The 25005-nt window shown below is 47.4% G+C and overlaps 2 protein-coding genes across 4 annotated transcripts in view; one reads left to right on the forward strand and one right to left on the reverse strand.

The window, feature by feature from the left end:
* Positions 1 to 8256, reverse strand: part of LOC108286543 (NADH-cytochrome b5 reductase-like) — a 30881-nt gene extending 22625 nt beyond the window's left edge. The window contains exons 1-2 of one of the 3 annotated variants that reach the window (XM_017504450.2): positions 8177 to 8240; positions 944 to 1153 (exon numbers count right to left, since the gene is read on the reverse strand). In XM_017504450.2, coding sequence (XP_017359939.1) covers positions 944 to 1138 — 195 coding nt within the window. In that variant the 5' untranslated portion in view covers positions 1139 to 1153; positions 8177 to 8240. Of the gene's footprint in view, positions 1 to 943; positions 1234 to 8176 lie in introns of all 3 variants that reach the window. The other 2 variants (XM_017504451.2, XM_037729890.1) reach the window with 2 other exon arrangements.
* A 112-nt stretch (positions 8257 to 8368) lies between these two features.
* Positions 8369 to 23967, forward strand: MRPL37 (mitochondrial ribosomal protein L37). The gene is made up of 7 exons (XM_017504447.2): positions 8369 to 8785; positions 12726 to 12909; positions 13003 to 13118; positions 16501 to 16686; positions 18236 to 18393; positions 21728 to 21931; positions 23756 to 23967. Exons 1-7 carry the CDS (start codon positions 8440 to 8442, stop codon positions 23831 to 23833), a joined length of 1272 nt encoding a protein of 423 aa, XP_017359936.1. The 5' UTR covers positions 8369 to 8439; the 3' UTR covers positions 23834 to 23967.
* The last annotated feature ends 1038 nt before the right edge of the window (positions 23968 to 25005 follow it).

Consider the following 25005-nt stretch of genomic DNA (forward strand, 5'->3'; position numbering starts at 1 on the left):
GGGCCCCAACAATGGGGAACGGTTGGTCAAAAAGTGACAATGGTCAGGCATGGTGGCTCATGTCTGTACATCCCAGCACTTTGGGAGGCCAAGGTGGGAGGATCACTTGAGACCAAGAGTTTGAGACCAGCTCTGGCAACATAGTGAGACTCCAACTCTACAAAAAAGAAAAAAAAGTGATGATGATGCCATACGGCATTGAGAGAGGTGGAAATGGGAGATGCCTTCTGCTCCACATTAGTCAGGAAGGACATGGAAAACGGGAAGACTGTTCAGAGGTGAAAGACCAAGACAGGGACAGATTCAAACAAAACCTGGGTAGTATCAGAAGGAATGGGTCCTCAGTTTCCCAATCTGTGTAATATAGGGGGTGAAGTCCAGTGTTCTGACATCTGTAACTGTGAACCCCCCCAAACATTACAATAAAGGGCTAAACTGCTTAGTCAGACTATCAAGTCCTGGAAGAGTTAAGAAAAGGAGGAACAAGTCAGTAAGGACCAGAAAAGAAATATCAGCCCTAACATCCTTTATTTACCTATATATTATAACTAGTTTGGTCCATAAGGACAAGGACTGTGTCTGTCATGCTTGCTCTCAAATCCTCACTGTCTCACAAGGCCTGGTATATAACAAGTACTCAATAAATATTTATTAAGTGAAATGAATGTTAAGCTCTGTGCTTTGTATCACAAATGTTTAGCCTCATTTTACAGATGGGGCAACTAAGGCTTAGGTCGACTAAGGAACTTTGCCTCAAACCACACAGCTGCTAATAAGTTTGTTCCAGGGCCGGGCTTTGAGCCTGGATCTGTTTGCTTCTGTTATGCTCATTCTTTTCTTCTGCTATACAGTCAGGGAAGGCTTCCCAGAGGTGCACTTTTCAGGGCCAAGGCAAGTAGATTCTGCCACCCTGGTGCTCATGTCGAGAATCAGTCCCCCTCACCTGTGACTCTGGCCCATGCAGCAGGCTCCTGTCCTTGCTGGCTCGGGCAGCCTCCCACCTTGCCAGGTCTTGGTGATAGAGGTCAAACACACAGGGTGAGCAGCCACTGCCGCAGCACTGGGAGGGCAAGGGTTCCATGGGCCGCAGCTGCAGCCAAGCTTCTTCAGTGTCGTTGTCCTCCTCCCTCTCACCCATCTGGGCTTGGGCAACCTGAAGGAACAACTGGGTGCTCTTCCAGAACAGACCAGGCTCTATGAGACCACGAGCCCAGGCCCTATTCCTTGGCCAGCCTGGGAGGGGGAAAACACGGGGGTTATTCTCTGGTCTCCTCTATTCCTCACATTCTCCAAGGCCTGCAGGTGCCAGGCTCTGTGCAAGCATGGGGACAGAGATGGATCAGCCAAAGAGTCCGCAGTCTGTGGGAAGCATTAATCACTTACTATCATTGGTTTTAGAAGAGCAATCCCTCATGTGAAATGAATCTTTCTTTACTAGAGGAAAGGGTTTGGCTTCAGGAAACCTGCTTGTACTACTTGTGAGCTCTATGCCTTCAGGAAGGTTTAGCAGGGTGGCACTCCCTTGAGCACAAGGATGGTATCTTATTCTTTCAGAAGCATAGCTTGGCACATGGAAGAAAGGCCACAACAATCAGGTCTGGTAACCAAGGTTTCCTGATCTCTTCCTGTGCTCTGAGTGCCGGTTGATAGTTTTCATGGAAAAGTCTCATTGAATGTAAAAGATACTTTTGTTTTGTTTTGTTTTTCTGAGATGAGGTCTCACTCTGTTGCCCAGGCTGGAGAGTAGTGGCATGATCATAGCTCACTGCAGCCTCAACCTCCTAGGCTCAAGCAATCCTCCTGCCTCAGTATCCTGAGTGGCTGGGACTACAGGTGTGCGCCACCATATGTGGCTAATTTTTTTTCCTTACTTTTCATAGAAAAGGTCTCATTATGTTGCCAATCTGGTCTCAAATTATAAAGTAAAATATATACTTACAACTCAATTAATTATAAAAATTATAAAAATTAATTAAAAATATAAAAGAACACCTGTGTTACTACTACTCAGTCAAGTAAAAAGAGCCTTGCCAGCATTCCAGAAGCCACCTGTGTCCCTTCCTGATAACTCCACTTCCCCCAGGTTACCATAATCCGACTTTTATGATAATTATTTCATTTTTCCCCTAGTTTTGTCACTTTGTTTGCAATCCTCACCACTACAGTTCAGCTTCGCCCAGTTTCATACAGCTCCTAAAATGGTGGCAACCAGGGTTTTAACTCTGGTATGTCTGGTTTCAAAACATACTGTTCTTCAATCACAGGAAACAGGAGAAAGCAGTGATGGTCCAGGTGAGAAGGGATGAGGACTTAGACCTGCAGCTTCAGGCAGAATGAGAAGGCAAGGGTCAATGAGATAAATACTCAAGAGGAAATTAACAAGACAGTGAGACTGACTAGATGTCAGGGAGTGTGGGGGATAGAGGGGTTGAAGGGACATCCAACCCTTTGGATCTGGCTTGGATTGTGGGTAGACACAAGGCTCAAGAAGAAGTTGAGTTTTAAGAAAAAGAAGAGGCCAGGCACAGTGGCTCATGCCTGTAATCGCAGCACTTTGGGAGGCCCTGAGGTTGGGAGTTTGAGATCAGCCTGACCAACATGGAGAAACCCTGTCTCTACTAAAAATACAAAAAATTAGCTGGGCATGGTGACGCGTGCCTGTAATCCCAGCTACTCGGGAGGCTGAGGCAGGAGAATTGCCTGAATCCAGGAGGCGGAGGTTGCCGTGAGCTGAGATCGTGCCATTCACTCCAGCCTGGTTAACAAGAGTGAAACTCCGTCTCAAAAAAAAAAAAAAGAAGAGAGTTTACTTTGAGGTATGCTATGCTTGCTGAGTGCCTGTGGGGCATCCAAGTGCAAAATCCAGTAGTGAGTTGGATTAAACAGGTCTAGATATGAGTCTGGAGATGGAGAAACAATAAAGAGAGAAAAACAGGTACAGGTGAAGGCCTGCCTGACTTCACTCCCTTCTGTGAGCACTCCATGTACTTGGTCCATCCCTGGTCATAAAAGGTACTCAATAAACACTTTTCTTTCTTTTTTAACAGTGTCCTATTAATTTCTTCTTATTTCTCTCATTGACCCTTGCCTTCTCATTCTGCCTGAAGCTGCAGGTCTAAGTCCTCATCCCATCTCACCTGGACCATCACAACTTTCTCCTGTTTCTTGTGATTGAAGAGTGACATGTTTTGAAACCAGAACAATGCCTAGCTAGTTTTCATATTTTGAGCAGTGACAGGGTTTCACCATGTCGCCCAGGCTGGTCTTCAACTCTTGACATCAGATGATCTGCCCACCTTGGCCTCCCTAAGTGCTAGGATTATAGGCGTGAGCCACCGTGCCTGGCCAATAAACATTTTTCAAATGAATGAGTCTCTCTCTTTACCTTACAGCATTCTAACTGTTACATGTGTATGTGTCTCTCTTCTTTGAAACAGTTCTACTTGAGGGCAAAGTTCTGTTTTTCATTTACTCACGAAGTGGCACAGTGGCTAGTTTTTTTTTTGTTTTTTTTTTTTTTAAGATAGCATCTCGCTCTGATGTCCAGGCTGGAGTGCAGTGGTGTGATCTTGGCTTACTACAACCTCCGCCTCGGGGCTTCAAACGTTTCTCATACCTCAGTCTCCCAAGTAGCTGGGATTTCAGGTGTGCAGCACTATGCCCAGCTAATTTTTGTATTTTTTGTGGAGATGGCGTTTCACCATACTGGTCAGGCTGGTCTCAAACTCCTGGCCTCAAGTGATCTGCCTGCTTCGGCCTCCCAAAGTGCTGGGATTACAGCATGAGCCACTGTGCCTGGCCACAATGGTTATTTTTAAATGTGTGTAATATGAAAGAAGGGAAGAAAGAAAGGAGCTCGGTTTCAGAGCTATTGGTTAAACATAGTCTGAAAGATAAATTGGTGAGGAGAAGTTAAATGGTTATTAATCATGTATTTATTTATTTTGGAGACAGGGTTTCACTCTGTTGCCCAGGCTGGAGTGCAGTGGCATGATCATGGCTCACTGGCAGCCTCAACCTGCTGGGCTCAAGCAATCCTCATACCTCAGCCTAGAGTAGCTGGGACTACAGGCATGTGCCACCACAGCCAACTAATTTATTTTTTGTAGAGATGGGGTCTCACTGTGTTGCTCAGGCTGGTCTCAAACTTCCGGGCAAAAACAATCCTCCTGCCTCGGCCTCTCAAAGTGCTGGGATTATAGCATGAGCCACTGTGCCCAGTCTGAATTATTTTGAGATGTTTCTGTGAGGGCAGTTTGGGATACATTAGGGTTCTCCACACTTACATGTAGAACTCCACAGTTTATACCGAAATCTCACCTGCAAGCTAACTATTCATTTAAAATTTCACAAGCAGGCTGGGCACAGTGGCTCAGACCTGTAATCCTAGCACTTTCAGAGGCCAAGACAGGAGGACTGTTTGAAGCTAGGAGTTCAAGTCCAGAGTAGGCAACATAGCAAGACCCTGTCTCACAAATAATAAAATATAATTCCACAGGCAAATCAAAGTAAAAGAGAGTGTTCCCCCGCAGTCAGGCGCAGTGGCTCATGCCTGTAATCCCTGCACTTTGGGAGGCTGAGGCAGGCAGATCACCTGAGGTCAGGAGTTTGAGACCAGCCTGGCCAACACGATGAAACCATGTCTCTACTAAAAATACAAAATATTAGCCAGACTTGGTGGTGGGCGCCTGTAATCCTAGCTACTAGGATTCCGCTGAGGCAGAAGAATCACTTGAACCTGGGAGGTGGAGGTTGCAGTAAGCTGAGATTGCACCACTGCACTCCAACCTGGGCAACAGGAGCAAAACTCCATCTCAAAAAAAAAAAAGAGAGAGTGTTCCTCCCTCTCAGTACTGAAAGCAGAGCTGAGGAGAAGTCTGATGCTACAGAGCATTATTTGATGTAAACATCATACCTCTAAAATCCAACTACCTCTGAGAGCTCCCAGCATTTTATTTCTTCCCATTCATTCCTCCCACAAACACTAGGCAGGGGCTGCTGCATGAGGTGCTCTAGGATACAGAGGTGAGAAACCCTCATCCTGCCCTGGAGGAGCTCCTGGACTGGTGAGAGAGTCACTCACTAAACAGATGATAACCATTATAAAAGATGCCATTTACTGGGCCACAGTCTATGCCAAGTGCTCTGCATGCCTCACTCAATCCTCCCAACAGCCATACGTAGGTAGGCAATGTTCCTCCTCATTTTATAGAGGAGAAAACTGAGGCCCAGGTCAGGAAGCCAGAAGTATGCAGGCCAGTATGCACGCCTGAGTCTCCTTCTCCTTCAGACTGGTGCTCTTTCTCACTAGGCTTCCAAAGGGAAGGGAAGGGGTGTCTTCATCTCCAATTCCTAGCACCTGCACTGGGCTGGCACAGAGCAGGGACCCTATTACCAAACTGTCATCAAGTTTTATGGGCACTCTGGGGCCTCCAAATGGCCCTAATTTCACTCATGCATAAAGTACTAGGATCAAAGAGTGGGCCAAGTCTGTGAGGGGGCAGAGAAGCAAACCACCAAGTCTGCCAGAGAGCAGGGAAGTCCCATTTCTGGGATCCCAATCACTCCCCAGGAGTCCATACCTGTAAGACCTTTTCCTGCTTCCCACCCCCATTTATACTGGAGCTTCCTGTGGTCCCATAGGATGTAATTCCACTCTCTCCCTATACCAGCCATCAGCACATCTGCCACCAGTCCCCTGCTTAGCAATCTTTAACGGCTCCTTTTGACTACTAGATAGAATCCAATCTCTTGCCTGGTGCCCAAGGCTCTTCCTGATCAGACCTTATCCAAATTCTCTTACCACTTACTATCACTGGTTTTAGAAAGGCAGTGTTAGATGAATCTTTCTTTTTTTTTTTTTTTTGAGACAGAGTCTTGCTCTGTCACGAGGCGCCAGGCTGGAGTGCAGTGGTGTGATCTTGGCTCACTGCAACCTCTGCCTCCCAGGTTCAAGCAATTCTCCTGCCTCAGCCTCCTGAGTAGCTGGGACTACAGGCACGTGCCACCATGCCCAGCTAATTTTTGTAATTTTTTAGTAAAGACGGGGTTTCACCATGTTGGCCAGGATGGTCTCAATCTCTTGACCTCATGATCCGCCTGCCTCAGCCTCCCAAAGTGCTGGGATTACAGGCATGAGCTACCATGCCCAGCCATGAATCTTTCTTTAACAGAAGAGTTTAACTTCAGAAAACTTACTACTGCTCAAGAGCTCTATCACTTTAGGAAGGTTTAGCAGGCTGGAATCCCCTTGAGGTCAAGGATGGTGTCTTAGGCTGTGCATGAGAGCTCACACCTGTAATCCTAGCACTTTGGGAGGCTGAAGTGGGCAGATCACCTGATGTCAGTTCCACACCAGCCTGGCCAACATGATGAAATCCAGCCTCTACTAAAAATACAAAAATTAGCCAGGTGTGGTGGCACATGCCTGTAATCCCAGCTACCCAGGAGGCTGAGGCAGGAGAATCACTGGAACCCAGGAGGCAGAGGCTGTAGTGAGCTGAGATCGTGCCACTGCAACTCCAGCCTGGGTAACAGAGTGAGACTCTGTCTCAAACAAACAAACAAAAAAGGATGGTGTCTTATTATTTCTGTATTCTACCACCATGCACAGCCTGGCATATAGAAGGTTCCCTGTGACTGCTTACTCAGGTTACAAATACAGTCTGGGAGCCAGGAAAACAGTGCTAGGTGTTGGGAGGCAACGAAGGTAAACAGATCATTGTCCTTGCTCTCACAGAGCCTCATAGGCTACACAGCATTACATCAACCCAATCCATTTTTATTGTATGCTATTGACCAGGTACGCATTATGAGTGAATGAGGTCTGGTCCCCTGTTTATGCTAATGTGTGTGTGTATGTGTGTGTGTGTGTGTGTGAGAGAGAGAGAGAGAGAGAGAGAGACAGAGTCTTGCTGTATTACCCAGGTTGGAATGCAGTGGCAGGATCACAGCTCATGGCAGACTCAATCTCACAGGCCCAAGTGATCCTCCCATCTCAGCCTCCTGAGTACCTGGGACTATAGGTGTGCACCACCATGCCTGGCTAATTTTATTATTTGTAGAGAGGAGGTCTTACCATGTTGCCCAGGCTGGTCTCAAACTCCTGGGCTCAAGAGGCCCCTCCCACTTAGGCCTCCCAAAGTACTGGGATTACAGGTGTGAACCATGACTTCACCTTCTCCACGTTTTAACGGTCCCACTTTCTCTGCTATTTTGGAAATTAGCAGAAAAGTTGGCCATGTCAGTCATAAATTTTAAAGAGCTGGTTCATGCATCCAGTGAGCCTCTTTTAGTTCAAGAGGCACCACCTTTAATCCATGCCTTGACACATATTGTCTCAGGCTGGATGACTTTTCCACCCCAGGCCTTGGTTTTAAAGTTGAACCTCCCTTCAAAGGCCCTCCCTGAACTTCCCCGTCCTCTTTCTCTATAAGGCACTCTACTTATTTCTATTATATGCTCATTCACTAAACATATTTACTAGGTGCCAGGCACTGTTCTCAGTGCTGGGAATACAGCACTGAAGAAACAGAAACCCTTTACTTATGGAGCTCACATCTTAGGGTGAGAAACAGTTATTAGACAAGATCAAAATGGAAAACAGATGGCACGATAGTGCGAAATGCTAAAGAGAAAAACACGGAAAAGGGATAGGGAGTGTGTGTATCGCAGTTGACTTATTTGTTTGCGCTGTTTACCTGCATTCTGTCTGCATCTCCCATCTGTCTTATTTACCAATGCCAACCGGGGCTCAGCGCAGCGCCTGACACAGCGGGCAGCTGATAGACAGGTGTTGAGCAAGGAGCAAAGGCGCAGCTTCATCGCTTTCTCCCTGCTTTTAGGAGGCGAAATGGGAAATCCAGAGGGAAAGGAAAAGGGAGGAAAGTGGCTCGCTTTTGGCGCAGGGGAAGAGGTGTGCAGTGAGCAGACGCGCTCGGAGTTGGCTTGGGGGACACTCTCACGCTCAGGAGGGGGGCAGCGACAGAGGCGCTCGCAGCAGCGCGCTGTACAGATGCACAAGCTTAGGCATTCCCATCCCTATTTTTACAGCGGTGGACAGGGCCTCAGAGACGGAAATGCCTTCCCAAGCACCAACTGCTCATAAGCGGTCAACCTTGTTCTAAGGCCAGGTGGGAAGTCCAGGAGCGATTCTGAACCCGCCACGACTACTCACCTACTAGCCTGCGTTTCCCCTCACAGGAGGATTCTACGGGTTCCTCCCAGTCTCCGGGTAGGCGAGGCAGGCTTAGCAGGTCTCACCTATAAGAAAATGAGAGCGGGCTGGGGGCAGGCGCAAGACAAGAATATCCTGACTGTGATTGGTTGAATTGGCTGCCATTTCCAAAACGAGCTTTGGCTCCCAGCCCCTTTCGTTCCCAGCAGGCCTTGCGCACGGGAAGATGGCGGCGTCCAGGTGGAGGTCTTGAGGAGTTCGGTATGGCGTTGGCGTCCGGGCCCGCAAGGCTGGCCCTGGCTGGCTCGGGGCAGCTTGGCCTTGGGGGCTTCGGGGCCCCGAGACGCAGGGCGTATGAGTGGGGCGTGCGCTCCACGCGGAAGAAGGAGCCTCCTCCCCTGGATAGGGTGTACGAGATCCCTGGACTGGAGCCCATCACCTATGCGGGGAAGATGCACTTCGTGCCCTGGCTGGCGCGGCCGATCTTTCCGCCCTGGGACCGCGGCTGGAATCACCCACAGTCCTACCGCTCGCCGCCTCTTCACGAGCATCTGCTGTACAAGGACCAGCCCTGCTACATCTTTCACCATCGTTGCCGCCTTCTCGAGGGTGAGGCCCCAGGACGGGCGGCAGGGGACCATGTTCCTCTGCCCAGCGCTGACCCCGACCCTCTGTGTCTTTGGGCAAAACATTGAAACTCTGTGGGCATTGTATTCTTCGTCTGCGCAATGGCCCTAATGGTTGTTAGAATTGAGTTTAAGAAGCTGGGCTTCTGTGCAGGAGTATAATAGAGAGTTTGCGTGTCAGCGTGAGACCTGGTTTCTAGGCCCAGCTCTGGCTCTCTCTGTTTGACTTTGGGCAAATGACTAACCATCCTGGGCCTCTATTTCCTGTGAAGTGAATGGTGTTGACTGGACAGTCCACGTTGACCATACCAGGTCTGACATTCTGGAAATTAACTGTACATTTTTAAAGTAGATGGAGAGACTTTATAGTAGAGACGACAGAATGTTTAATCTCCAGGACTGTCACCTCTCAAGCCCATGTCTACTCCTCTGTCACTCTCACTAGGGACAGATTAAAATTACTTTGCCAAAATCAGCCTGTCTATCCAAAACAGTACCAGAAATTATTTTCCAGAGTCCATGGTGGGGCTTGTTTATCCCTTTTGCCATTCTTCCATTTTCCTTCCCCATCCAAATCAGGATAGGCATGGGGCAGGTCTTGAAAACAAAATGTTTGAGGTAAGGGGGAACAGTATTTTCCAAGGAGTAATTAGGAAAAAAAAAGACTTGGCAGGATTTGGGGACTAAGCCAGATAATAAATCCTAGGTTTGAAAAAACTTAAGTCAATTGGCCAGCTTCTTAAGCTTCTCAATCCCATTCTTAAAAGCTGATTTTCCAGCCTTTAAACACTTCCAGTGTCCTTACAAGGTGCTGGAAAGAATCTCACAAGACTTGGCATCCTTGAGTGACCCTCAAGTGGATGAATGCGTTAGCAGTATTTTAGATGTTAGGAGATTACATTCGTTTGCCTACGCTGAAAATGTATTGTATATCCTGTGTTTTTGCTACTCACAGAGAGATTCTGTAGGCTGTAATAAAATTCTGCAAGATACAGGGCTAGAGAAGCCAGTAGAGATAAAGGGGAGAGGTGATGGTCTTTAGCGTAGACAGACTCAGGTTCTCCTCCTGGCCTTGTCACTTACAAGGTGTGTAAGGTAGAGCAAATTCCTTAGTCTCTGAGTTTCATTTTATAAAATCCCATCTACCTTGCACATAAAGCTCATGGCACAGGGTAGATGGTGACTTTCAGTAAATGGCAGCTCTAGTTATCACCTGTTTTTCATATGCAAATGAAACATAAAGTCTTAATATTTATTACCATAAATAAATTGCCTAAGGGTGTCTCCCCCAAAGTATCCTAAGCTCCCTTTCATCCCATACATTGTCTCTTTCCTCCCTTCCTTTCTCTCTCTTTCTTTTTTTTTCTTTCAACAGAGTCCCATTCTGTCTTGCAGGCTGGAGTGCAGTGGTGCAATCTCACTGCAACCTCTACCTCCTGGGTTTAATCTATCCTCCCACCTAAGCCTCCCAGGTAGCTGGGACTACAAGCACACACCACCACGCCTGGCTGATTTTTTATATTTCTTTTGTAGAGATGGGGTTTCACCCCATTGCCCAGGCTGGTCTCAAAGCAATCTGCCTACTTCAGCCACTCAAAGTGATGAGGTTGTAGGTGTGAGCCACCGTGTCTGGCCCAGGCACAGTTTTTCAAATGAAGATACGATCTTGAGTCAGAGAAGTATTCCTCCAGCTCAGATGAGTATTCTGCCAACCAAGGCAGCCACCAGCCTTCTGTCAATTTGTGGGCGTGATCATTGAGAAGAATATAGTATTAGCTTTTCATTTGAGAATAGAGGACTGGTGTGTTTACTTGATCCAGAACTTAAGATACCAAGGACTATGCATCTTCCTCCCTTAGAGAAGCCAAATTTGGGGAAGGTGAATCTAGGGAGGTCTTTGCCTGGCACCACAGCCCATCCCACTGAGGGTAGCTAAGTTTCTTTAAAGACTATCAGGCTAAATTGAATCTATTTTAGTTTACATATACGCCATCTTTTATTTATTTATTTTTTGTTCAGTGATTTTCTGTTACTAATTTATTTATTTATTTTAGAGACAGGGTCTCACTCTGTCACCCAGGCTGGAGTGCAGTGGTGTGATCATAGTTCACTGCAGCCTTGACCTCCTGAGGTCAAGCCATCCTCCCACCTCCTGAGTTGCTGGGATTATAGGCATAAGCCACTGGGCCTGGCTATGTATATACCATCTTTCATGCAAAGTATTTTGGGCAGTTTATTTATAACACTTGATTAAATTAAAAAAACAGATAGGTGGGGGGATCAGTACGAAGGAAAAATAAAACAGTAAGATGAATACCACAAAAATTTATCCTGTGAGGTTCTACTGTATTTTATTTATTTATTTATTTATTTATTTATTTATTTATTTATTGAGAGGGAGTCTTGCTCTGTTGCCCAAACTGGAGTGCAGTGGTGTGATCTTGGCTCACTGTAGCCTCTGCCTCCCGGGTTCAAATGATTCTCCTGCCTCAGCCTCTCAGGTAGCTGGGACTACAGGCAAGCGCCACCACACCCAGCTAATTTTTTTTGTATTTTTAGTAGAGCTGGGGTTTCACCATGTTGGCCAGGCTGGCCTCAAACTCCTGACCTCAAGTGATCTGCCCACTTCAGCCTCCCAAAGTGCTAGGATTACAGGCATGAGCCACTGCGCCCAACCTCAGGTTCTGCTTTCTAAAGGGAAGCCCCAAACCTGGCTCTGAGCTTTCTAACAATCAACAAATGATACGCAGTTAGGGTCAGCTAACTAGATCATCTGCTTGTTTTTATAAATAAAGTTTTATTGGAACAAAACCATGCACACTTGTTAATTATTGCCTATTGCTACTTTTGTGCTCTAGTAGCAGAGTTGAATAGTTGTGAGAGAGATTGTGTGGCCCAGAAGCTGAAAATATTTACTATTTGTCCTTTTGAGAAAATGCTTGTTAACCTCTGGTATAGAGACAATTCACCATGCCTATAAGACAACAGGCCAGGTACAGTGGCTCAGGCCTGTAATCCGAGCACTTTGGGAGGCCTAGGTGGGTGGATCAGTTGAGGTCAGGAGTTTGAGACCAGCCTCGACAACATGGTGAAACCCTGTCTCTACTAAAAATACAAAAATTAGCTGGGCACAGTGGGTGCACGCTTGTAATCCCAGCTACTTGAGGGGCTGAGGTATGAGAATTGCTTGAACCCGGGAGGCGGAGTTTGTAGTGAGCTGAGATTATGCTGCTGCACTCCAGTCTGGGCAACAGAGTGAGACTTCATCTTAAATAAAAAAAACACACGAAACAGTACTATATCCAGGAAAAGCCCAACCTTTCTATACTAAGGCCAGAGAGGTTCAGCTCCTTAAAGTATTCATGAAAATTCCAAAGGTATTCCCAGCTATTTCCAAAAGTTGCTTTCTCCTGGGCCTATGCCTGGGCCCGCCCTAATAAATGAAGTACATTTGGTAGACACAGGCTTTTTTAATCAGGGCTGGGGTGTGGGTTATTAGAAAGGATCCTAAGTGAAGGGTTGGCATCTATCAATTTAGTCCCATAGCCCAGGGTCAATCCACTGCTTGCAGCATTCAGCCATATGATCTCAGCTGTCTTTAGCCACTGTTTGAATTCCTCTAGTGGCAGGCAGTCACCACCTCAGTCACCTGTTAACCATCCTGAAGTAGATGGTTGTTCCTGAACACATGTTAACCATCCTGAAGTAGATGGTCATTCCTGAATTTGACTTGAAATCTGGCTTTCTTAGCTTCTGCTCTTCACTTTTGGTTCTGTCCCCTCAGGTGTCACAGAACAAATCCAGTTTCTCTCTTGAGGCAGCCTTTTTACTAAGATGGTACCTGGTAGGTGTAAGTATCTCTTCCTGAATTGCTTTCTTTCTTTCTTTGTGTGTGTCTGTGCGTGTGGCTGATTACCTCAAAGGTGTAAAGCAGGCCCTCTGGCTTACCAAGACCAAGTTAATAGAAGGCCTTCCTGAGAAAGTACTTAGCCTTGTTGATGATCCAAGGAACCACATAGAGAACCAAGATGAGCGCGTTCTGAGTGTGATCTCTCATGCCCGTCTCTGGCATTGCACTGAAGAAATCCCCAAGAGAGAGACCTACTGGTAAGTTTCCCCAAGTAAAGAAGATTTCCAACTAATGGATCTTGGAGTCAACCTATTGCTTTAAGTCCCCAAATGTCTCTTTTTGTCTCCAAGCCCAGTCATCATGGACAATCTAATACAGTTGTGTAAATCTCAGATTCTCAAGCATCCTTCTCTGGCCAGGCGGATGTGTGCCCAAAACTCCATGTCATCTTCTTACTGGAACCGAGGTTGGTTATCTTGTACACCAGAAAGCCTTGATCTGTTTTTTAGTTTTGTTTTTTTTTTCATTTCTACTCTTAGCCCCATCACCAGCTCCCATCCCCCTGCTCCCAAATACCTATCCTCACTCCTGTCCTTCGTGGTCTAATTTTGTAGGTTCAGATATACCCTCAGTATAATTCACCATAGCCCAACGATTTTTGTTTTTAATCACTTTCTAAGACATTAACTCAACCGTTAACAGTCAGCCATATCTATTGAGTGCTTAGGATGTGCATGGAAAGTACCTACATGCTGAAGGTAAGGAAATAATAACGCACATGTAGTCTCTGCTCTCATAAAGCTCAATTTCTATTGCAATAGTCTTCTTACACTACTTACACCTTACTCTTCCAAATCCATTTTCAACATGGCTTGCTAGAGTGATCTTTCCAAAGTACAAGTCTTTTTATGTCCCTGCCCCATTTCAAATCCTTCACTGTCTCCCAGTAGTGTAAACCATTTATTGAGGGTTACCAGCCCTCGTGATTTAGTTGCCACTTAGTCTTTCTAGTCTTATCTCCTGCCCTGCCCACCCCATCCCTAAATTAGCCACTTGCAGCTTTTTAGCATCAAGCTTTCACACCCATGTGCCTTGGCACATGCTGTGCATTCTGTCTGGAATACTCGTTTGTTTGTTTTTGAGACGGAGTCTTGCTGTGTTGCCCAGGCTGGAGTACAGTGGCATGATCTCAGCTCACTGCAGCCTCTGCCTCCTGGGTTAAAGTGATAGTCATGCCTCAGTCTCCAGAGGAGATGGGATTACAGGCATGTGCCACCACGCCTGGCTAATTTTTGTATTTTTAGTGGAGATGAGGTTTCACCATGTTGGCCAGGCTGGCCTCGAACTCCTGGCCTCAAGTGTTCCGCCCATCTCAGCCTCCCAAAGTGCTGGGATTACAAACGTGAGCCTCCTGCCATGCCCAGCCTGGAATATTCTTTTCTGCTTTCTTCATTTAACCATGTTCTCCTTATCTGCAAGACCTCACTCAAGCCTCCCTTCTCTGTGAATCCAGACTGGGGTATCTGTTCCTCATCTGTGTTCCTTATGCCCATTCTGCCATCGTAGCATAGATGACACTGTACTGTCAGTATCTACTGTTGGTTCTGTCTGCCCCACTAAACTGAACTCCTGATGGCTGGGACCGTGTCTTACTGACTTTGTCCCCAGTGTCCAACAAGTCATGGTACACAGTAGGTGCTGACTGAAGGGATGTGTAAATGCATATTGTCCATGTTTCAGGCAGGGATATTCAGAGAACAGAGGTGTTGTAACTGGTGGAATCCTGGAGCAGGGAAACCAGCTATGGAATGATTTGGGATTTCAGAACATCTGCTTGGTCAGGTCTCCAGCTTGCCCATTTGTGTATAGACTTCCTGGCAAAGAGTCAGCTTTGCAGAGGTAATGACACCACTAAGGAAATTAGTGAACCTCATTAATAGAGGAGTACTTGGCCCATCATCAAGTATTACCTCTAATTAAACTACCCCATTTGGAGCTGTCACTGGAGGAGGGATATGGAGGGAATTGAATCAGAAACCACACAAGAGTGGTCTGTGGGGAGAATTGAAAACCCAAGGTTAGGAGAGGTCCATGCACATTTATTTTTCTTGCAGATTATATGTGAGGAAACAGGAAATACTTTAGAAAACTGTTCTTGAGGTGTGAGTGTGATGTATTTTAACAAACAGGTCAGAGTTTATCCACCCACAGATGTAGTATCCCTTCTTTACCTACCCAGTAAGGGAGGCCACATGCTAATTAATGACAGTGCTGTTGACCAAACCAATTTTTAGACATATAAGAAAAACGGCCTTGATCCATTATCACGCTGTGGCTATTTCTGAAAACCCAAGCACTTCTGAGAAAGATTTGGCCTCTGTGGATACCCCTCAGGAGGCCATTCCCAAGGTGTTTTTCCAGGCACATTTTGTCTGGTGGCAGCATGTGATCTTCTGTGGGGACCTCTGTGAATGTTGTCTCCACACGTTCACCATGGCTGGCTTGCTGATGAGTCAGACGTGTGTTTGCTTTCCCCATGCCACCTACATCTGCATGTAGCATATATGCTAATCCGACATCAGTGAGGCTGTTTAACTGGCCAGGGTTTTCTCACTCTCAGTTGTTAAGGACAATCTGGCCTCTTTCCTAAGTTTGAGAATCTCCTCTGCCTCTAGTCTCGGTGTGCCTCTCTTTCTCCATTGCTCCTTCCCTGCTGTATCCTACTCTAGTCACCTAGATTTCTCTTCCTAAATTCTGCCATGGAGTTGCCTGCACCTGTGCCTTTGGACATTATTCCTCCTTAACTAGTGTGCTTTTCCCCCTGTCTTTGCCTGGCAAGCTCTCACCCAGTGGCTTTCAATTAGGGAGAAACATTTGGCAGTGTCTGGAGACATCTTTGATATGCTGTGGATGGGTGTGGGAATAAGGGATGGGGAGGGAGTTCAACTGGCGTCTAGTAAGTAGAAGCCAGGGTGCTGCTAAACATCCCACAGTACACAGGACACCCCCTCACCAAAAAATTATCTGTCCCGATGTGAATAGTGCTGCAGTTGAGAATCTCTGCTCTTACCCATCCTTCCAGATGTCATCTTAAGGCGTTGCTTCTTTCAGGGAGTTTCCCATTCCCAGAGAAGTTCAGTTTTCCCCACCTGTATAATTTTTCAATATGCTTCATCCTTTTCATTGTAGCACTCACTACCTGGTGAGCTCCTTGAGAGCAGAGTGTCTCACACACATCTCTGGGTCCCCAGCTTAGCAGGTGCTCAGGTATGGTGCAGGCCTCACTCCCCAGAGACCAGTAGCCCCTACGGTTTATTGGGAAGGGAACACAGGAAGAAGAGTGCATTGGTTCATCCCTTCTTAAGGATCCCAGGATTAACATCCTAACTCAGAGTTTTGTGTTCTGTGATTAGGCTGATGATCTAGAAAAGCTATAAATGACTTGAGGCACATGGGAGGGTGGAGGCTTTAGGCTTCACAGAGTTAAGAAAGTCTTTATTTATTTATTTTTAGTTTTTTGAGACAGTTTCACTCTGTTACCCAGGCTGGAGTGCAATAGCGTAATCTTGGCAACTGCAACATCTGCCTCCCAGGTTCAAGCAATTAACATGCCTCAGTCTTTCTAGTAGCTGGGATTACAGGTGTGCGCCACCACTCCTGGCTAATTTTTAATATTTTTTAGTAGAGACGGGGTTTCATCATGTTTCTCAGGCTGATCTAGAACTCCTGGCTTCAAATGATCCACTTGCCTTGGCCTCCCAAAATGCTGGGATTATAGGTATGAGCTACTCTGCCCGGCTGAGAAAGCCTTTATACCAGGTTAGAGTAACCATTTTTCTCCCTTTTAGAGTCTCTTCTCCTTCAGGTCCGTGGTTTTATTGACACCCAGCTGAACACTAAGGATCCTCTGCCCACCATCGCCTCCAGAGAGGAGGTTGAAGCTACTAAGAATCATGTTCTAGAGACCTTCTATCCCATATCACCCACAATCGACCTTCATGAATGCAATGTTTATGATGTGAAAGATCACACAGGTAAAGATCAATGTCTTGGACTCTTAGGCAGTGTAGGGGAGAAGGACATGGTGTTTCTGGAGGGAAAGGATATACTAAGAACTTGCTGGGTACCAGGCACCTCACGCGTATTACCTGTCTCCTAGGATCCATGTTGCAGCCCCATGAGACAAGTACTGTTGTCTTCATTTCACAGGCAAACTGCAGCTTAGGGAGGAGAAGTGATTTGCTTAAAGGCTGACTTTACGGTTTACCTCTGCGAAGTAACTCTGTTAGTCTGTTACATCAGAGTGGCTTGAGGGCTTTTTTTTTTCCTTCAACAAACTGTATCATTGGCCACTTGCAGGGCTTTTGACCCAGGCTTTTTCTTTATTCATAGGTCTCCTGAAAGGCCTATGAATAAAGGCCTTTTCTGTTTATCCTCTAACTCTGGCCAACCCTCTTAAAGGACTGAGGAAGCCCCGTGGACATTGAGTGGGGCCATTAATCCAAACTCCGTCAAGGAAAGCATGCAGGAGAGACTCTAGGGTTTTCAGAAACCTTCTCTAGGATTTTCAGAGCCTACATTATTTTCCCAGCCTCTTTCTTTTTTCTTTTTTTTCTGAGACACAGTCTCAGTCTGTCACCTAGGCTGGAGTGCAGTGGTACGATTGTGGATCACTGCAGCCTCCCCGGCTCAAGCAGTCCTCTCACCTCAGCCTCACAGGCATGTGCCACCATACCTGGTTAATTTTTGTATTCTTTTTAGAGACAGGTTCTTATTATGTTTCCTAGGCTGGTCTCAAACTCCTGGGCCCAAGCTATCTGCTCGCCTCAGCCTCCCAAAGTGCTGGGATTATGGGCATGAGCCACCATGCCCAGCCTTTCCAACCTTTTCCTTCCTTCTTTTTCACCTGTATTCACTGATCCAGATCACTTATTCTAGAAGTTCCCAGCCTACCAAGAGTTACTCATAGCCATGTGGGGGAAGAGAATCATGACTTGACAAGGTCATGGCTGAGAAGAACAAGTGCGAAACTTTGATCTCAGCACCAGTGTTGTGTGGGTCAGTTGTGAATGATGAGGCGAGTCGTTTGTCACTAATATTAAAGTAGTAAATTTTGCAAATGACTTGCTTTCTTTTTAATAATTACCACATATTTCAAGTTCTCGTTCTCCTAACATCACTGTCATCCGTATGCCAGAATGAGAGAGAAAGGTGTGGAGTTAGAACTAGCTTGCAGGAAGCACCTATAGCAGGTTGGTAGGCATTTTCTGTGAAGAGCCAAATAGTAAATATTTTAGGTTTTGCAGGCCACATATGGTCTCTGTCACAGCTACCCCATAGACAGACGTAAATGAGTGAGTGTGGTTGTACTCCAATAAAAACGTTATTTACAAAAACAGGCAGCAGGCCAGATTTGGCCAGCAAGCTGAAGTTTGCCAGCCCCTGAACTATAGTGATAATATCTCCTTTTGTTGAGCCTCTGTGTAGCACCTGTCCCTGGGCTAAGGCAGGGTGACTTTCCTGAGGCTTTGTGGCAGGCTGATGAATCCTTTTTACCCCTCCATATGATTGTGTCTCTTGCAGGATTCCGGGAAGGTTATCCTTACCCCTATCCCCATACCCTGTACTTACTGGACAAAGCCAATTTACGACCACGCCGCTTTCGACCAGATCAGCTGCGGGCCAAGATGATCCTGTTTGCTTTTGGCAGTGCCCTGGCTCAGGCCCGGCTCCTCTATGGGGTACGTATGTAGAGAAGACCGCTGAGCTGCTTTATGTGGTGTTGGGTCTTCTCCCTTAAGGTTATTGCTCAGAGGAAGAAAGGGGGGGATGTAGGGAACTGATTCCTAAACTGAGGAGTTTTAGGGAGGAGCACTTCAGCTCCTCCCTAAAGGAGGAGATGAACCACATCACTACGGGCTGACTGCCTGTGCTTCACCGGAGTAGCTCACTTGATCACAGTGAAGTCCCCACCTTCCAAGCTATGCCACAGAATTACAGGAAGGCCGTGCAGCTTATCTGGCATGGAGCTAGGACTGCAGCTAGGTCCGCCCCACTCTGAAGTCTTCAGTTATTTGTGCTGCAGCATGCTGCCTCTGTTCTTGTAGTGTCAGAAGTAGAGCACAGGCAGGAGGAGGTGGAGCAATAGAGATGACCAAGCCCTGCCCACCAACTCAGGATGGGTGCTGGGGACCCACGATACTCCTTGGCAGTAGCCCCTGATTCTAAGAGGAGGTCTCAGGGACCTAGAAGGTATAGAATACAGACTAACTTGTCACAGAGAGCTGTCCCAAGATGGGAAAAGCCTGGCCCTAAGGACAAGGGCCTCTAGGGAGGGGAGGGCTGTATGGGAGCCCTCAAGCAGGCCAAGGACACAGATCCCTGGTTTGGGACAGGGGAATTCATGAGAGCCACTGCTGGACCCCTAGGTCTTGGTTAGAGCCTGAGTCTCTTCTAGAGTAGGAATAAGGAAAAGTACTGTTTCCCATCTTATTTGGCCTAGAGGGGTTGGAGAGCCATGGTTAGCCAAATGGATAGGCAGTAGAATGGGCCTGGCCCAGATCTAGCACCTGCTGCATACCACACATTTACTTAGGATTTTTATTTAAAAAAACGAACAAAAAAAAACCACAGTGGTTTGTTCATAAAATAGAGTCTTGGATTAGCAGCAGGAGCATCATCTGGGGACTTGTTGGAAGTGCACACTCTCAGACCCACCCCAGACCTACTGAATCAGAAACCCTGGAGTTGGGGCCCAGTGATCAGTATTTTAACAAGTCCCCCAGTGATGCTGCTCCAAGCTCAAGTTAAAAAACCACTGAACTGGCCAGGTGCTGTGGCTTACACCTGTAATACCAGCACTTTGGGAAGCCAAGGTGGGAGGATCACTTGAGGTCAGGAGTTCAAGACCAGCCTGGCCAATATGGTGAAACCCCATTTCTACTAAAAATATAAAAATTAGGTGAATGTGGTGGTGAGCACCTGTAATCACAGCTACTCGGGAGGCTGAGGGATGAATATCACTTTAACCTGGGAGTTGGAGGCTACAGTGAGCTGAAATTGCACCACTGTACTCCAGCCTGGGTGACGGAGTGAGACTCTGCCTCAAAAAAAAAAAAAGGAAAAGAAAACCACTGAACTGAAATTTCAGGACCACTGCATTACTTAATAATTGTAGTTTTTTAACCCCATGTGGCAGATGCTATTAGCTTCACTCTATAGATGGTAAAACTGAGGCTCAGGGAGGCTAAGGAACTTGCCCAAGGTCACACAGCTAAGAAATTAGTAGGTGTCACCTCCTTATGTGACCTTCTTGTATCTCTCCAGTCCTAGGACAGTTGTCTTTATTCCCATTCTCTGACTGTATACTTTCTAAAGGCTCCAAAAGGATAGGTAGCTTGCCCAAGATCCCACAGCTAATGAGTGGGGAAACAAAGACTGGAACAGTGATCTCTCCAGGTTTGAAGGATGTGCGACTCTTAACTCGGACAGGGGTAGGAGGAAGAGAGTCACAACCCTGGTCCCAGGCCTGCGGACTCATTGTAGCTTCTGTGCCAGCTATTGCCAGAAGAGCCTGGGTAGCAACGATGGCACTAATTGCCACCCAGTTGGGTAGGAGAGAAGGCCTCCTTCAGCCCCTCCAGGTACAAATTATTCCTACGGATGTGAAGTTGAGCAATTATGGGAAGAGCTTCCATGTAAAAGGTAAAATTGCTGAGAAATTTATGTACTACCTGCAGTTTTATTGATCTGTAGAGGGAGATAAGAGTCAATACAGAATTCTCGGCTAACACTTACAGGTACTTTTCTTTTTATTTATTTTTCATGCAGTGAAGAACAGTTATTTCTAAGGCCAACAGCCCCAGTGTGGCCCACACTGAGGTCTGACATTAGGTATTCCTAATGCCAGGTTCAGCCCCAGTGGGATGAACAGAGGCAGCATTTTTGAATCAAGGATGGCCTGCTTCATGGGGCCTGCCTGCTGGATCTTTGTTCAGTGAGTAGCAGTCACCAAACTGGATTGCTGCAAAGTCTCAGTAGCTCACCATATGATTTATTCCCAAACTGGGCCACCACTGAGAATGATGAGGTGCCACTATTAGATACACTGGGACACCAGGATTAAACCAGAACAAAAAGAACAGGGCTTTCAGTGACTTAATAGCATCGAGTCTGATCCTGATTCATACCCCATGGGTGACCTAGAACAAATTATACCACCTCTCTGAACCTCAGTTTCCTTATCTGTTAGTGGGAATATACCTCTAGATTTATGAGTAGAGCTGACTTGATGTAAAACTGGCAAGCTGCCTGGCACCTGAGGGGCCTCCAGTAAATGTTTTAGGTGTTACTACCATTCCTAAGTGGCAGTAACTAGAAGAGATCAGTAGCAGGAGTTGACTGCTGAAATCCTGACGCTGACACGGCTGTAGTGGAGAATCCTGAAACGTGGCCCATGCTGAGTTGCAGTGTAAGCATGAAGCCCAGCTAATGTGACTGCCAGGCCCTTAGAAGCAAGGCAGGGGTGGGGGTGGGGGAAGTGTGTGATCTGGCATGAGCCAGTTTGGGTTCTACACCACCCATCTTTGTGACTTCAGGCAAGTCACTTTACCTCACTGAGTTTCAGTTTCCCCATCTGTCAAGTGGAGTGAGAACTGAATGACATTATATCTATCCATTGACCCTCCGGATTCATATTTGATAGCTGATGTCACTGTGGTTCTCATCAAGTAACGCCAAGAGTTTGAGGGATTTCTGTTGTTAGCCTCCCAGCTGGCCTGCCTGAACTCTGGCTTGCCTGGAAATCGCCTTTCAGTGGCAGGAACTATTACTTTGATGTGCTCCAATTGAAGAGTGGGCACCCTGGGGCCATGCGGCACAGCCAACCTGGCTGAAGGAAGGCCCAGCCCCGGACAGTGCCCTGAACTCCTCATTCTATTTTAGTTGCCCGAAGAGAAGCCGTTCAGTGGGCATAGGTGGACATTGTAAAGGGCAGAGCTAGAAGCTGTCTGGGCCGTGCTGTTCCTTACACTCCACAGCTTCTGATTTGTTTTCCTTGTCCCCTTTTCCTCTCAGAATGATGCCAAAGTCTTGGAGCAGCCTGTGGTGGTGCAGAGTGTGGGCACGGATGGACGTGTCTTCCATTTCCTGGTGTTTCAACTGAATACCACAGACCTGGCCTCTAACGAGGGTATCAAGAATTTGGCGTGGGTGGACTCAGACCAGGTCCTCTATCAGCATTTTTGGTGTCTCCCAGTGATCAAGAAGAGAGTGGTTGTGGTAAGTTGAGCCATCTCCCGCCTGGTGATAGGAAGAGGGCCATGCCTCCGCCTACCTGGTATGCTCTTCAGGTGGGATTGCAGGGGTGCTCTGGGAGTAGAGCTCTGGCCCTGGGGACTTCCCACCCAGGATCTCCATCTTCAGGGCTCCTTTAGCCCCGCCGCTGCTAAGGCCTTGCCCAGCATTCCACTCCAGCTCCTGCTTCCCTTTGCACCCTCCAGCCAATCCAGTTCCTCGCAGCTCCCAGGGTGCTCTGTGGCTTCATGAGCTCTGGCCTTTGTACATGCTGCTCCTTTCATCTAGGAGGCTTCTTGCCTTCTCCCCTTGCCATTACCCTTTGTCCGACTATCCTCCACTTGTCCTCCAGGTTTACCATAAGTGTTTCCTATTCTGGGAAACTGACCACCCCTGTCCCCATCCAAGCCCTCACTTAAGTGCCTCAGGCGGGCTGCCCTGGCCTCTGGATTGCCCCAGCATAGCACAGTCACGCTGCTGTGAGTAGAATTGCTGCACGTGTTTTTTTCTTCTACCAAACTGAACTCCAAGCTCCTAGCTCCTCGAGGGCAGGGCCTGGGGGGATACATTCATTTCATCCCACAGATATGGAGTTCCTCCCGTGGCACCATCACTGCTGCACCCCACTGCTTAGCTGACAGGCTCCAGGCCTGTTCTCTGTGTAGTGGGCAGTAGCAGCTTCTAAGTAAATTCCTGATAGAGTGTCAGCCAGTGAGATGCACCCTGGAAAGACACACAGCAGGGTCAGAGACTGAGAAAGCAGAGTAGGGGTCCCTGCTCTGGGACCAGCTAGGTCCCACACAGGCCTGAGTACAGGCTTGCCAAATGGAGTCACTGAGCCTTTGAACGTTCTCAGCAGGTCACTTCTTGAACTAGTTCTCTGGCAGCTCTCAGTGCTCTCTCCACCTGAAATGTCTGCCGGGTCTGTGCCCTTTCCCTTGGTCCCAGAAACCCTCAGTTCACCTGCATGGTCACACCAGCCACCTCCATGTTCTCTGCTTTTAGTCGGGTTTTCCCTCCTGACTCTGTGTCTTCAGGTTCTCTTTCCTCAGCCTCTCCTTTCTAGGATACTGACTCAGGGCCTGGCTTGTTGTTTTGGAGACAGCTCCTCCTCACCTCTGCAGCCTCACGTCCTGCCACTCCACCCCTGCCAGCATGCACCCTGGGCTCTGGCCTGATCTTGCTCTTCCTGCCTTCATTTCTACTTCTTCAATTGCATATGCGGGGCTCTCCGTAGTCTCTTTCCTTTTCTTTTCCTTTCTGGCCCATTCCGCTCGCCCTTCCACGTATAAATATTGGCGAGTTAGTCAATTCTCCCTGCTTTCTTGTTTTTCCTACTTCTGCAGGGGGGTCTGTCTCCTTTTATTTTCACTCTTTGAACATCTGACTGTAAGTTCCTTGAGGACAGGAACCTGAGTCAAGGCACTGCTGTGTCTCTGTCTCCAGCATGGGACACAGGCCCAGTAGAGAGAGAGAGCAGGTGCCCAGTAAATGTGTGTGGAATGGGTGAGGGATGATTGTCTCTGGGATTAGAGAGGGCAACAGCCCATTTGCTCCTGGTGGTTGAAGTGAGAGGGCCTCAGGAGCAGAGCAGCATCAACAGCTGTTTTGGCTGAAGGGGGCTGGGAATGCCTCCTGTCCTCCCAGCCTGCAGCCCCTTAATGCCCCTTCTTAGTCTGAAAGAGAGACGATGTCAGAAAAAGAAACAGTTACTGTCCAGGCACTGAAGATCTACTTCAAGCCAATCTTTGTTTTAATTGCTGCCATTAAATCTAATAGCAGGATCCTAATGGGCTCTGTTCTTTCCAGGAACCTGTTGGGCCGGTTGGTTTCAAGCCAGAGACATTCAGAAAGTTTTTAGCTTTATATTTGCACGGTGTGGTGTGAGCCGAGGACCCCTCTGAATCCTGAAAACTCCCTTGCCTCTCTTCCACGGAAGAGGGCCTGGGCCCCGTGGAGCCTCAGTGCTCATTTGGCCCGCTGCTCTTGCTGACAATAAAGAGCCCTTGTGTTGCACTGAAGCCTGTGTTTGGTGTGAGGGTGCCATCCAAAGGGCCCCTGTACAAGTCCAAGTCCTGGAGCCTGACCTGCCCCAGCTGAAGCCCAGCTCTGCCCTCGACCCATGTTGTGACCTTAGAGAAGTATCTTCATCTGTCTGTTTGCATTTCTTCATCTGAAACCTGGGGCTAATGTGACTTACTTTGTGTTGAAGAGTAGGTTCTGTGTGTGTAGTGTCTGCCACATGGCAGATACTGTGATGGTCACTAGGTTCTTACGGCATTATTTAAATTGTGGACACATTCCATAGTGACTGCAGAATATCTCACTAGAATATTTACTGTAGATTTCTCCCTCGTATCCTGGTTAATGGGCCAAGTACACCCTTGGTTCAGCTGGCCTCTGTCCAAATAATGTCACGTCGTGATCTGTGCCAGACACCGTTGCCATGCAAGCACCTTATACACAGCATCTTTCATCTCCACACACCCCTTAAAAGGTCAGCGTCATTTCCATATTCAAGAAAAACGCTGCAGGCCAGGCGCGGTGGCTCACGCCTGTAATCCCAGCACTTTGGGAGGCCGAGGCGGGTGGATCATGAGGTCAAGAGATCGAGACCATCCTGGTCAACATAGTGAAACCCCGTCTCTACTAAAACTACAAAAAATTAGCTGGGCATGGTGGTGCGTGCCTGTAATCCCAGCTACTCAGGAGGCTGAGGCAGGAGAATTGCCTGAACCCAGGAGGCGGAGGTTGCGGTGAGCCGAGATTGCGCCATTGCACTCCAGCCTGGGTAACAAGAGTGAAACTCTGTCTCAAAAAAAAAAAGAAAAAGAAAAAAAAAAAAAAGAAAAACACTGGGTAGGCGTGGGGGTGGTTCATGCCTGTAATCCCAGCTACTTGGGAGCATGAGGCAGGAGAATCACTTAAACCCAGAAGGCAGAGGTTGCAGTGAGCTGAGATCATGCCATTGCACTCCAGCCTGGGCAACAAGAGCAAAACTCCCATCTCAAAAAGAAAAAAGAAAATATTGCATGCCTAGCATGTGCCATTCACTGTTC

The sequence above is a fragment of the Cebus imitator genome, unplaced genomic scaffold (genome assembly GCF_001604975.1).
Source record: "Cebus imitator isolate Cc_AM_T3 unplaced genomic scaffold, Cebus_imitator-1.0 Scaffold322, whole genome shotgun sequence".
In the NCBI taxonomy this organism is placed as follows: domain Eukaryota; kingdom Metazoa; phylum Chordata; class Mammalia; order Primates; family Cebidae; genus Cebus; species Cebus imitator.

Coding starts and splice junctions, on each gene's coding strand:
- MRPL37 (XM_017504447.2), top strand. CDS start 8,440: ATGGCGTTGGCGTCCGGGCCCGCAAGGCTGGCCCTGGCTGGCTCGGGG. Junction 8,786..12,725: donor TCGTTGCCGCCTTCTCGAGG/GTGAGGCCCCAG, acceptor ATTACCTCAAAG/GTGTAAAGCAGGCCCTCTGG. Junction 18,394..21,727: donor AGGCCCGGCTCCTCTATGGG/GTACGTATGTAG, acceptor TTTTCCTCTCAG/AATGATGCCAAAGTCTTGGA.